The sequence below is a fragment of the Colossoma macropomum genome, unplaced genomic scaffold, assembly GCF_904425465.1.
Source record: "Colossoma macropomum unplaced genomic scaffold, Colossoma_macropomum, whole genome shotgun sequence".
In the NCBI taxonomy this organism is placed as follows: Eukaryota; Metazoa; Chordata; class Actinopteri; order Characiformes; family Serrasalmidae; genus Colossoma; species Colossoma macropomum.
In genome coordinates, this window is record NW_023494785.1 from 23,854,780 (window position 1) to 23,867,681 (window position 12,902).

General features: G+C 40.4%; 1 protein-coding gene across 1 annotated transcript in view; it reads left to right on the top strand.

Annotated features, from left to right (window-relative positions):
* Nucleotides 1-245: 245 nt before the first annotated feature.
* The window catches only part of eif3ea (eukaryotic translation initiation factor 3, subunit E, a), a 34,316-nt gene continuing 21,659 nt past the window's right edge, over nucleotides 246-12,902 (top strand). Inside the window, exons 1-5 of the mRNA XM_036587832.1 lie at nucleotides 246-366; nucleotides 1,060-1,177; nucleotides 1,305-1,422; nucleotides 5,467-5,509; nucleotides 6,142-6,246. Of these exons, the coding sequence (XP_036443725.1) occupies nucleotides 277-366; nucleotides 1,060-1,177; nucleotides 1,305-1,422; nucleotides 5,467-5,509; nucleotides 6,142-6,246 (474 nt within the window). The 5' untranslated portion in view covers nucleotides 246-276. The remainder of the gene's footprint in view (nucleotides 367-1,059; nucleotides 1,178-1,304; nucleotides 1,423-5,466; nucleotides 5,510-6,141; nucleotides 6,247-12,902) is intronic.

The window sequence follows — 12,902 nt, forward strand, 5'->3', positions numbered from 1 at the left end:
TTATAAAGTTTGTAAATGTACATCACTCAATCATCTCAAATGTACATTTTTGTCATAGAAGATGGAAACGTTTAACCTAAACAATTAAAAATAAATTCAACACAACAAACTGACTCTATTCTAGTCTAGTCTAGTCTAGTCTAAAACGTTTTAAAGTCCTGCTGTCAGAAAGTAAAACTCTGTTTCAGGCTCTCACTGTAGAGCTCTTGTGCTGTTAGCTCCACTTCTCCTAATAAAGCTTTATAGTTTTGAAGCGGACCCTTTTCCGTGGCCAACATGGCGGACTACGACCTGACTACCAAAATTGCTCATTTTTTGGACAGACATCTCGTTTTCCCGCTGCTGGAATTCCTGTCTGTCAAAGAGGTACACACAAAGTTTGCGTTTTTAAGTGAAAAGGTTCTGTTGGACTTTTTATTTGTGATCTAGAAGCTGTAGTTGAAGCACGTGTGAGGCGTTAGCATTAGCTCGTTAGCTCACTAGCTTATCTGCTTGATTGAGCACGGAGATGAAGCGGTCTTCTAACTGCAGCTTCTTCTTCGAACTTTCCCGTTCCACCTTAAATGGCGTAGCAGTTCATTCTGGCGCCAGAATATAGCTGCTGCCCCATTTAAGGTGGAACGGGAAAGTTCGAAGAAGAAGCCGGAGAGAGAGCCAGGAAGCTTCAATCCCGTTTGGTTGTTTGTCTCTTTAAAATTGTAAAAATAAGTAAAAGTGGAAACTGTAACGATAAAGAAACAGCGGCCGCTGTTATACTGTTTTTAGGCTTTTTGTACATCACTTAGCGGCCTTTTCGGGTTTGTAAGGCGGTTAGCGTTAGCTAGGTTAGCTAGCATAGCTAATTTAATGAAAGTTAAAATGTACATTTCACAGTGAACTAACAGTATACATTAATTGTTGTATATGTTTACATTGCACTACTGGTGATGGGAACAAGCACGAATAACACCGCAAACAGTCATATATTAGCATTTGAATCGTATGAAGTGTTACTGTGGCTCTGCTGTCTACTCATGTGCTCAGCGTGCGAGTTGCTTGTTTGACTGCTTATCACTACAGATATACAATGAAACCGAGCTTCTTCATGGGAAGCTTGATCTTCTCAGTGACACCAACATGGTGGACTTCGCCATGGATGTGTACAAGAGTTTGTTTCCTGACAAGGAAATACCAAACTGTAAGTTGACCTTCCATGGTGTGAAATCTGTTTTGTAGTCATATTAGCTACTCTTCTAACTCTGTTCATAACAAGCAATGACATTTTGAGAATTAGTCAATTTACAAAACTTTTGTTTTGTTTTCAGCCCTGAGAGAGAAGAGGACTGCAGTTGTGGCCCAGCTCAAACAGCTGCAGTCTGAGACAGAGCCCATTGTTAAAATGTTTGAGGACCCTGAGACCACCAGACAAATGCAGTCAACAAGGTGGGCTTAGGGAACTTGTTAGTAATTATGCATACAACAGCACTGCCCCAATTTTTCATACCCTGTTCCTTATATTTATACACCATTTCTTTCAACACGCTCTTCAACTCATATCCCACAGGTTGTGCAGTACAGCAGTGCGGTATAATCCAAAGTCTCAGTTGATCCATGCTGTACCTGAATGCCCATGCTGAAGTTGCATACCGTTCTTGCTGGGGCACTGAGTATGCCATACTGGGTAGAGCCTGAAATATTTGTCAAAACCCAATGGGACCCAACTGCTCACATCAGGTTTTGATGTTATTTTCCCAGTAGTTGTAGAGTTGGGTTCAAATTTCATGTTTAGGTTCTCACAGCCCACCTCCCACTTTTATCTTTCTCCCTGGTTCAGCATTTCTTCTAACTTTACTTTCATTATTTTAAAACGCTTTGCTTGATGAATAAATTTGTTAAAGAGCAATTTAATTGTTCGTTTATTTCATCATATTATTTTACATAATTTTGCAACTTGATTTATTTCCGATCTAATGATGGCTATTATTGCTGCTATGCAGTAATTTAACCACTTCTGGGGGTTTTATTTGGTACTTTGGTAATAGGCTGTTTTCGGACAGACGTAAATTGTTGGGCTCGGGTCAGGTTTTGGTTCAAAAAGGTGTGGGTCAGGTCAAGTCGGGTTCGGATTCAAAACACGTTGTTGTGTGTCGAGTTGGGTCGGGCAAAAAACTCTCAAGTTCATGAGTTTTTGGATTCTGACCTAAAAAGCGCTTGAACAGCACATATGGGTGGAACTATTAGTGCAGACACAATGGTCACAGAATCACCCACCCCCATCACTCGAGTCAGGCACCTGACATAATAAAATAGCTAGAAAATAGCTCATGCATTGTTGCTACTGTTTTAATTTACTGGTTACAATACAAAATGACTAATGGTGGACATCAATAGAGCTTTCAAAATGAACTCAAACTTTTATAAGAGCAAAAGTTAACCAGTATAGTTTATAGAAGTAACACAGTTCAGCTCAGCAGATTGAGCTACTTTTAAGATCATCTAGACCAACACCTTCTAGTGATCAAATAATAGGCGATTGTGTTATTTCACTGAAATGTATAGATGAAAGGTTGTTGCTGTATTGAGGGAATTTGTGATGTTACATGATTGATTTATTGATAGATGGGTTGTAGGTTATATTTGAGCTGATGAGTTTATACATGCATTTATTCATATATCCATAACTGATAATCTAGTCTTGGTCCCTGTGGTTTGAACCTGCAAGTTTGCAGGTATGTTTGGGTTTGCTTTTTACATAGCCTGGTGCAATTTCAGATGTATAAAACAGTATTTATTTTCTTACTGCAGTGCAGTTTGAGACAATATGAGATAAATATTAGTAGTGAGTAACAGTTAAACTGTCAGTAATTTTGCCATCCATAATATCGTTGTCTACTTATCAGAACAGGAGGGGTGATTATGGTTGGGGATGGAGTTTTGTCAGGAGATGTGCCAAAACTAATTGCGATTGGAATGATTTACGTGTGTTAGTTGGGATTTGCAGTCAAAGCGATGGTGCATGCTGGATGGGAATTACCCCTTGAATTGGTCAGGGTAATAACCTCTTCTTTTGAGCTTAGAAAACACATTGAATAAAATGCTACAAGGTCCTGCGGTATTAAGGCTATGTTTTTGGTGCTGACTTTGCCATAATTAAAATATTTTGGTAAAGCTCAGTATTCAGACTTTGCGTAGGTCCTTGGCAAGATGATCTTTGGTTTACTAAAGGCTGTTCTATCCATCAGGCAGTCTGAATTATAAGGATCAGAAGCATTTTTATTTATTAAGAAGTGTAAGGATTACTAAAACAAACAAAAAAAAACTCTAAATCAACAAAGTCTCATCCTTAAATATTCTGTTCAGTTTGAAGTGACACAAATCATTGCAGAGTTTAGTTATTTTTCTTTTAAGGATTATAGGACCGTTTATTGTAATGGGTTTATAAATCAATGCACTATTGTGCTTGGATCTATGCTGCACACTAAATTTAAAGCCCAGAAGCAGATGTGTGAATGGATTGTATAGCTGTCATTTCAGTCACCCCCTAAAGAAACAGTAGGGGTTTTATAATTGTTTTGGAATGATTTTGCCTCGACTTTAATTGTTAAGTGTCTGCCAGTATAATAAATGTGTCATATACAAGATTTAAGTTGCCAAGGGTTCAGCTTAGATTTGACTTTTACACAGACTTAGATCGTTTCTGATTTAAAACAAGAAGTGAATGGATTTTTCCCCAGAATATAGTTCTGTATGGGTCATTTGATAGGCCTAAATTTTGTCATGTATACAGCGAGCCCCTTTAAGTTAACTTGGATTTCTAAAAGCATGATCTTGAGGCTGTGCTCTGCTGCAATTTGGTTGCGTTCATATTGTAGTGGGTTGAACCTCCATTTGTAAATATCTTTCTGAGAACTGCCTAGTTTGTTTGTAGATGCTTCTTGTTCGTTTGCGGAGAAAAACATTCAGCAATGGGCTAGTTTTGTCCGTGCCCATCTGTAACATGATGCGGTCACTTGTTCAGTACTGCTTTTCTTCATGTGTGCAACACAAGCATTCCGTCTCAGTTTGAGTCTGATACAATGAGTCACTTTGTTTCCATAGGCCTTTATTTTCTCAGGAAATCATACAGAATGGAGTTTTGCAGGCTGCCTCTGAGCCTCATGTGAGGGGCCGTGGTAGGTGGTAGATCTATTAGGCATCTTTTGAAAACTGGTGTACTTTTCGTTTCTCCAAAACACGTTTATCACAGTCGAGGATTAAGCTGTGGCTTAAGAAGTGGGTGCAGTTTTAATTAAGCTACTCGGATGCTTGTCTGCTCCTAATTAACAAGCTGCTTTGAAGTTTACTTGTTCGATCTGAATATTTAGGGTTTCAAGGGGCATTTTTTGGTGTCTGGTGTCTCACAAGTTAAAATGCAACCAGGAAATCTGGAACAGGACTTTTATTTATTTGTTCCTGTACTTTTTTCTGTCCACTGAGTCAATTTGTGTGACTGCTTGTTTGCTGCGCTTGTTCCTGCTCTGTTGCTCAGTTTTAGCAGGTGACGCAGTGCTCAGAGGTGTGTTAGTGCCTCTTGGTAGCATTGATGAAACGAGGACACTTGGGTGTAGGCGGGTACGATGGTGGGTGAGCTGCGTTAAACTGCCGAGGACTAAGTGTTCCCACCTACAGAGCTCAGCGGCAGCACCTTCACCTCCACAGGGAGGCCGCTGCGGTCTGCTCGGGATCGCTGCCCAGGGAGGAGCTGCTGGGAGCTGACTGAGTGTAGGTCTATGCTGCTATCCCACACACAAACGTGTGCAGACTTATGTGTGAGGCTGTAAACAAGAGCACATAGAGTTGAGGGATGAGGGTTGTCTGACTGGGAAGAAACTGAGGGGTGGTTGAAAGCAAAGATGCTCACAGATTGAGGGGCACTCATAAAGGGCCATTAAGGGAGATTGTTCTCCACCCTGAGTTTCAGCATCTGTTGGATGACAGTATAATGGCACAGAAGCAGTGCAATAGGAGAACGCCTTTATAAACAGCCTTTGAAGCTCCCCTCAAATAAAATAAACTCACGACCTCCTCTTTCTGTCTGGGGTGTTCAGAGACACAGTTCTTTAGAGGTTGGCCACATTTGGCGGGGGTGGTGGTGCAGAAAGCATGGTTACCAGCCCCTCGTACCTATTTATCTGCCCAGAGTCACGAAATCCCAAGTTACATGAGCAGCAGTAGGTCTGATGAGGAGACAGCTATGGAATGGTTTTTAATTTAATTTTTAATAAGTTTTTAATTATTTTCTATTTTATGCTTTCATCTTAGTTTTGAGTGTAATGCCATTGTTATTTACAATTTAAATAAATCTGATAAATCTTTCCTTTCTCTTGCCTATATTACACATACAAAAGAACTTGTAATTCGCTTACACATTGGAGATTACAACTATGAAAAGTTCGTAGAAACAGTCCAAAAAACCCCTACTAACCACAGTTTTTTTTCCTCTTCCAGGGACGGGCGTATGCTGTTTGACTATCTGGCCGACAAGCATGGTGTAAGTAACTCTACTGTCTCCTCCACAGCTCCAAGGAGTTCTCATGACTTCTCGGTGAACCCAGCCTTGTTTTGGGGGGCTGACGGGAGGGGCAGCCCCGAGCATGGAGACGTTAAATGACTTCCCAAAACCTTAACTCATTTTCATGGTTTTTATGGCTTGCAGAAATTTCTGCGGACATTTACATTCTGTGGTGAATTGTTAAGAATAAACTGAACAGCTCGAGACCCGTGGGTCTGGCCGCAAAAATGCTTGGGGATTCTATATTTGACGTGACGGCACTCCCCTCCAACCCCGACATCCCACTGACCTGGGGCCTGTCCTCAGTGCACCTCAATTCACAGGCATTGGTGCTTTTACTGCACTAACACAGGGGTCATTCATATTAACAGTCTTCAAACAGCCCCACAACCCCCACACATCCTGCAGTTGTACACTTCACACTGGCCACAAGCTCAGTGCAGCTGAGTTTGTTAGCTGGTCTATTCCTGAATCCTAAAAGATACTGTCCTGCAGTAGCATTTGCTGAGCTTTGAGGCTGCTTTACTGTAATGTCATTTAGTAAAAACATTCATAAACATAGCATTGACATTGTTATAGATATTGTTTAACCTCTTTCATTTTGTTTTCAGTTCCGCCAGGAGTACTTGGACACACTGTACAGATATGCCAAGTTCCAGTATGAGTGTGGGAATTACTCAGGTGCAGCAGAGTACCTCTACTTCTTCAGGGTCCTGGTAGGTCTTTAATATATTTGTGGAATAATTGGACAATAATTGTTTTTTTTTTATTGTTATTTGAGTGGCACGTGTTCCCTCTGGTGGGAGGTCATTGGTGGAATTATGACCATAATGTAGATGTTGCCTTTTTTTAACCATTGATGTCATTAATTTGTCACCAATCCTCCTCCCAAAGATCTGCCCCCTCTGCATAGTCCCAAAGCACATCTTACATGCTGTTCCCCTGGCCCCTTTCTCACAAACCGACATTTGAGGATAGCTGTTTGCCTTATTTGAAAGATTTTACATGGCTGATTCCTCAGTTATTTCCCTCATCGGTCTCTAGAGACTCTAGAACCATCTTGAGGTTTATGCTAATACAATGCTGCTACTGCATCTTAAAACATATCTCTGTGCTGTTCTGATTATTAGCAAGAATACTCAATTTTTTACTGTTGCAAGCTCGAAACTTATAGCATGCTGCACCCTGCCAGCATCATAAAGAGACACAAATCGTGTTTTTGTGCCTCTAGCGTGCGATACTGCTGCAGTGGCACATGACATGCGGCCAGTGTTAATGGTTGTGTTTACCTATGGTATGCTATGGTTACCTTGTCTGGTGTAGAATGAGCTTAAGTATAATCTTTAAAGTAGAACTCTGCAGTATTGGACATGGCAAAAGATTCCTGAAGATGTTAATAAGCTTGAGCAGGTATGGCCGATAGTAGTTAACCAGACTCTATAGAAGAGTAGAGAAGTGTTGACAACTTTTTTTTGTGTAACAAGTCCTTGTCCAATGGACAAATAGTTTTATTTAGATGGTGGGTTCCTTGTGGTTTTTAATTAAGAAGGTGCATTATTCCCCTTGTGGAAATAAATTTTCTCTATGTTGTGCCATTTCAGCACTGGACAGAGCCAAGTGGCTTTAGTTATGAGTGTTACGCATGCACTTAGAGTTGTATTTTTATGAATGAAGTCATTGATGAATGGATTCTATTCTCATGCAGGTTGGAGTACTGCAAACATAGCCCAGGCAGCATTGTTCTACATTTTTATTCTAAAAAGTGGAAGTTTAACTATCTGTTGTTCAACTTGTTTCACTGACATGCTTTTATTTTTCAGCAGCTGTTACAGTATGATGAGACCTGAAAAGTGCTTAATCAGTAATTGCTTGTGAAAGTGTAGGTTATGGCCTGTTAACTTCCCTGCATGCCTTCGATTCTAAAAGAGCTTGTTCAGGGACTTCAGTTTTTACTGGGCCAAGTACTCAGTGGCAGACTTCATAATCTGACTTCAGTCTTCTTGTTGGCAGAGCTAGTGTCTGTGGATTATTGATGGGGAGCCTGTGGCCAGATCACACTTTGTCGGGATTCCCTAACTTTGCAGCACTTTAAAGTTTTTTGCGATGTTCCACTAGATTTCGAGACATCACAGGATTATGCTGAACAGATGATGACATTACTTTATGCTCCTCCAGCTATTTTGTATGGTTCATTAACTTTCTTTTAACACTTCTTTTTCTGGTGCTTTCTGTTGCTTTTAATGTGAAAAACAGCAGTGCAACATGGACGTGCTTGCTTTTTGGACCCTTTCTTCATAGTGTAAAAAAATCTTTAGCTCCAGTACCTTTTTTCTTGTTTTGTTTTGTGTTGTTTTTGTGTCTAGTGAAAGATTGAGACAGAGGTGCACTGAGGGCTTTGGATTAAATAATTTTCACCAGTGGAATACTTTGGAAATCAGATAATACCAAAGTAGGTTTGTGGGGGAAGATAATTGCAGTTCACTGAGAGTACTGGCAGTATCCACGTTACACATGCGTACTTCTTATTTCCTCTATAAACAAAGGGCTCATTGCTCGGGCTCTGGTGTTTGTGGCTTCTCTCCCACTGCCTGCAGAAATGAGTGAAAGATGAACTTGTGCGCGAGAGTGGCCGAAGTGCAGGGCTCCATGCGATGCTGTCTGGCTAGCAGGAGGGAGAAGGGGGTGAATGTGTGGAAGGTTTGAGAGAAAGCCTGGGAATAGACAGACTCTGACCTGCTCCTGCTTCCCCTCCCTCTTACTTCTTTCCCGAGGCCACACTCTGAGGAGCTAGCGCTGAAGAGAGGTACCCATTGTCAGCACTGCCCTGGGCTGGGAGCGTGCTGGAGGCTCCACGCCTGGCTGAGTTATCAGACTACCCTGGTGCTGAGTGTTTCTCACAGAGCTGTTTAGCCAGCCTTCTCACATGTAATGTACTCTCATTATTCAGACTGCCGGACAGACCTGCACTCAGTGATGATTCATTAGTGCCGGACTGTAGAAAATTGTCCTTATGCGGTGAGCAAAGTCAAACACTTGGTAATGAATACCACAAGCATGGTTTAACTCTTAATTTGTTGTCTTCTTTTGAGGGAAAAAGTTACACTTCAGCCTTTTAATATTTTCTCCTTTACTTTTTCTTCCTTTTGCTTGTATGTTTCCATATTTATTTAGTTTATAATTATGTCATTCATGGTCTTTGGTTACTAGTTTGCCTGTATACCCATGAGCTTTGCGGCAGCAAAAGGAAAAGAGGGTTTGCATCAGTTTGTGTACTGGATCTGTCTACAATGTAGGCAGAAGTGCTTTGTGACTGATTTTTCAAAGAGAAAATTTCATTACAATCTGGCTCAAAAACCCTGAGGCAAAAAGAAGAAAACTATCAAAAATGGCATTAGATAGGCAATGTAGCTGACTCACTTGTGATTGAACAAACACCAGGGCAGCGTTTACATGTCACAGGGCGGCCGGAACTATAGGGGTGAGTGGGCATTTGACCCGCCACTTTTCAAAGTACTGGGGCCCCACTACTTTCTGATTTCAGGACACGCACATAAAACCTCAGCTTTCCATAAACTGCATGAAGCGCTGACCAGCACAAATAAAGACTCATCAGAATCTCCATTTCTGCTGGGAGGTGCTTTCAGATCTGCTGTGGATGGTGCAGACCTGTCGAACTTAGTTCGGTTTTGACATGCGAACACTGCACATGTATTCAGGTCCGCACCAAGCAACTGAACCGCGCTAATTCGTGAGGGAATTCAACACCAGAGCACATTTTTTTCCAGTGCACATTTTCGCTGTACTGTCTGCACAATCTGCTACTTTAAGATGTTACTCTTTACAAATGCTCAGATCGTTCCTCCATTGTGAGCTGCTGTAAATAACGAAAGACAAGCAATAAAATAATGAAAGGCGTTTGATTTTGCCACATGGATCGTGGAGTATGTTTTTAGCCAAACATCAGCAACCTGATTGGTTAAATTTAAATTAGTATACACATAGACGATAAGCTGTGGTGTGGTCTTTAGAAAATGAACTGGGTATGAAAACAGCCTGATGTTCTTCTGAGATGTTAGCTAACAAATATTGCTATCTGAGGCTGCACCTACTGAAGCAGCATCAAAACAAACACTCACACTGTTCATGATCAGGTTCAGAGGTGGGAGAAGCCTATATCAATACTAAAGTAAAAGTATTGATACTTGCATAAAATAATTACACAAGGAAGTGTGTAAAAGTCAGTGATGTAACCCATCACAAAGCAGTAGAAGTATTGCCACCATCAAAACATATGAAATTAAACAAAAAAAAAAAGGAATTAGTAACTAGAGATGAAACGGTTACCGGTACCGTTTGAACTTTAACGTATCGTTAAAACTGCGGTCGATTACCGTGGTGTGAAAAACTCGGAGATTCGGAGATATTTCAACCTTCTAAGAAGACCAAGTCTGACTTTTGGTCATATTTTGGGTTTTATAAGGATAGAGAAGGAAAGTTAATTGAAGATGACCACGCTGTCTGCAGAACAGGCCGAAAGAAAATAGCGGCGGAAGGGGGCAACACATCAAACCTTACGAGTCATCTTCGCGACCACCACTCGCTACTTGCAAGAATGCAAGGTTAACTTTAACGGAGAAGTCTGTGGGGACTTCAAAATAGAAGAAATGTCACAGTTTGTGTGGTTTAACTTATGCTTATGGTTCGTTAATAATATAAAATGAAGCTTTTAGCGTCAAAAAAAACCAAAAAAACAATCGGTGAATCAACTGTGAATCGAAACTAAAGCTTTTGACACATTTCTGTGGAGCAGAGTCTCCAAAATGAGCTCTGAGTTAACAGACACACAAGCTCTGGAACGAGACGCTGCAGAAGTTCAATCTGCACAGCTCCGCTTTCTCGCCTCGCTTGCGGTGTTTACTGTCTGAGAGGAGAATAACACCGTCTCAAATCACTCAGTGTCCCCTACGTAGTGCGCTACTGTTCAAACAAACACGATCATCATTAACAAGCAGTTGAGTTTTAAATAGGGAATTTGTAACCTGTTGTTAATATATTGTTATTGTGAACATTTCTTGCACTCTTTGGGTGAAGGATTTGCTATTTCATGATCAACGAAGTGCACTACATAGGGAAGATAGTGTGCTTTGAGACGGGACCTCGCGTGAGTAAACGCTGTGCGCTGCTTTTGGGAAAAGCAGAGTTTCAGAGATTAAACTTTAGGAGTGTTTCTGCCGCAGCTCAGATGCATGTTAATTTTTAGTTATGTTTTAGTTTTAAAATGCTTTTAGAGAAGCAGCTCCACAGGTGAAGACACGCTGTGTGAGTTCTACACTGTCTGCAGCTCGCAGCACGGTCACGCAATTCCTCTGCGATTTTGGCTGTTTTTTCTGGTGCACTGTATTGATTAGGGGTACAGCGCCACAACAGCACAATAATGCTGCAATTTCAGTTCGGACAGAAATCCCCCGAGTGCAGCACTTCTTAGAAGTAGTAATTTTCCATTAAGACCCACCTCAGAGTTGCTCCAGATTTAATTTTCTATGCAGGGAAATTCCTAGTTATTGTACTTAATAATAATAATAATAATAATAACAGTAATAATAATACATTTGCTATTCTTTTGTTTACAGAGTATTACAAATATTGTAAGTAATACAAAAGTAATACTAAAAATGTATTGACCTTATTTTTTAATGTTTATGCAAACAAAAAGTGCATATTGCTGCCAATTCTATTTGTGTTAATATAAAAGTTGGTGAAACGAGTTTCAGTTTGTGTATCAGTATTTATTTTTTTTTTATTATTTTACTTTAACACGTTTGAACAATATCACGATAATACCGATAATCGTGATAATTTTGGTCATGATAATCGTGATATGAAATTTTAATATTGTTTCATCTCTATTAGTAACTAAATATGAATGGCTAAAATGTAACTGAGTAAAAGGCAGATTTTTTTTAATCATTAATATACCTTAGTAGATGTAAAATTATTATGATTTGCTAGCAATATTCACTTGAGTACCTGTAGTCAAGTAAATGTAACTAGGTACTGCCCACCTCTGAATAAGTTTGTAAAAACATGTCATTAGCATGACATGAAAGGCAGTTTTTGTCAGTGGCCTAATTGCATTTTGTCAGTTAGCTAGCCCTCCTTTTTTATTACATTTTTTATTTATTTATTTATTGTTTTTTTTATTTATTTATTTATTATGGCAACAATATGTTTTGCCCCACCACTTTTTGAGGTGTGATGCCTCCCCAATGTCTCATGTCTTTCATTCTAGTCTTTCAGTTGGCGATTTTAATAAGCAACAAATATGCTGTGATTTTAACGATGTTCTTAAATACCTATTGTGGTGGAAATTTTATACTCTTCTCCATCACGTGAAACTCTCACGTTGTGCCTGCTAGTTTCACCTCACGGCTGTAAGTGGATTGGCATGGTCTGTGAGTGCAGACATCCTCTGTAAACATGCTGTCAGCCTTTTTTTCTCTCTCTCTCTCTCTCTAGACTGATTTTTGGAATGGTGCTACAAAGCCATTCTCATTTACTCCTTTCAGAAAGACGTTGGAGACATGATGAGAGGGACTAGTTATTTCTAGAGAGCCTGAAAAATGGCATAATGTTCCATTTTACACACATCAAACACTTTGACTAGATGAGACCCCTGTACAGAGCAGCCAGAATTGTTTATGGCACTGCAGCTTAGTGTAAATAAACCCAAGTTGCTTTAAAGCTCTGATTTAGCATTCTTCCCCCAGCAGCATGACTTTAAACCCTTATATCGTTGACCCTCATTTACAGTTGTTGAACAAAATGAACGGAAGAAAAGCAATATAAAACTGGATTTAACCACATTGACTTTTTCTCACTGAATACCTGCCTTAATTCTTCCCCCTCCTTCACGCCTCTATTTCTTCCCCCCTTCTCCCTCATTTGCACTGGACCTCCCATCTCCTCAGACGGACCCTAGTATGGGAGAGGTTAGGCTCCAGAACTCATTTAACGTGGGAAACACAGTCATTTAACGGAGGAAGCCAGCCTTGCAAAATCCAGACCTGAGGTCTTGTTACAGTGCAGGCCCAGTGCGAAAAGAGCAACTTATTCATATCATCTGTTAATGCAGGTATTGGATGTTGAGAATAAAGATTGAGTGTCCCGTTGGATCTCCAGCACAGTAAATTTATTGTTGCTGGTCAGTCAGTGAAAATGTGCCCATTTGGGGAAGCAGTGGAAACTTAAGGTAACTGCTGGAAAAACCCAGGTATTGAAACTATTCTTGCATGGCCACCGCTGAAAGCCAGGCAGTGTGCAGAAGGCTGCCATAATGACATGGAGTTTCGCCAAACGTAGCAGGCAGGGACTT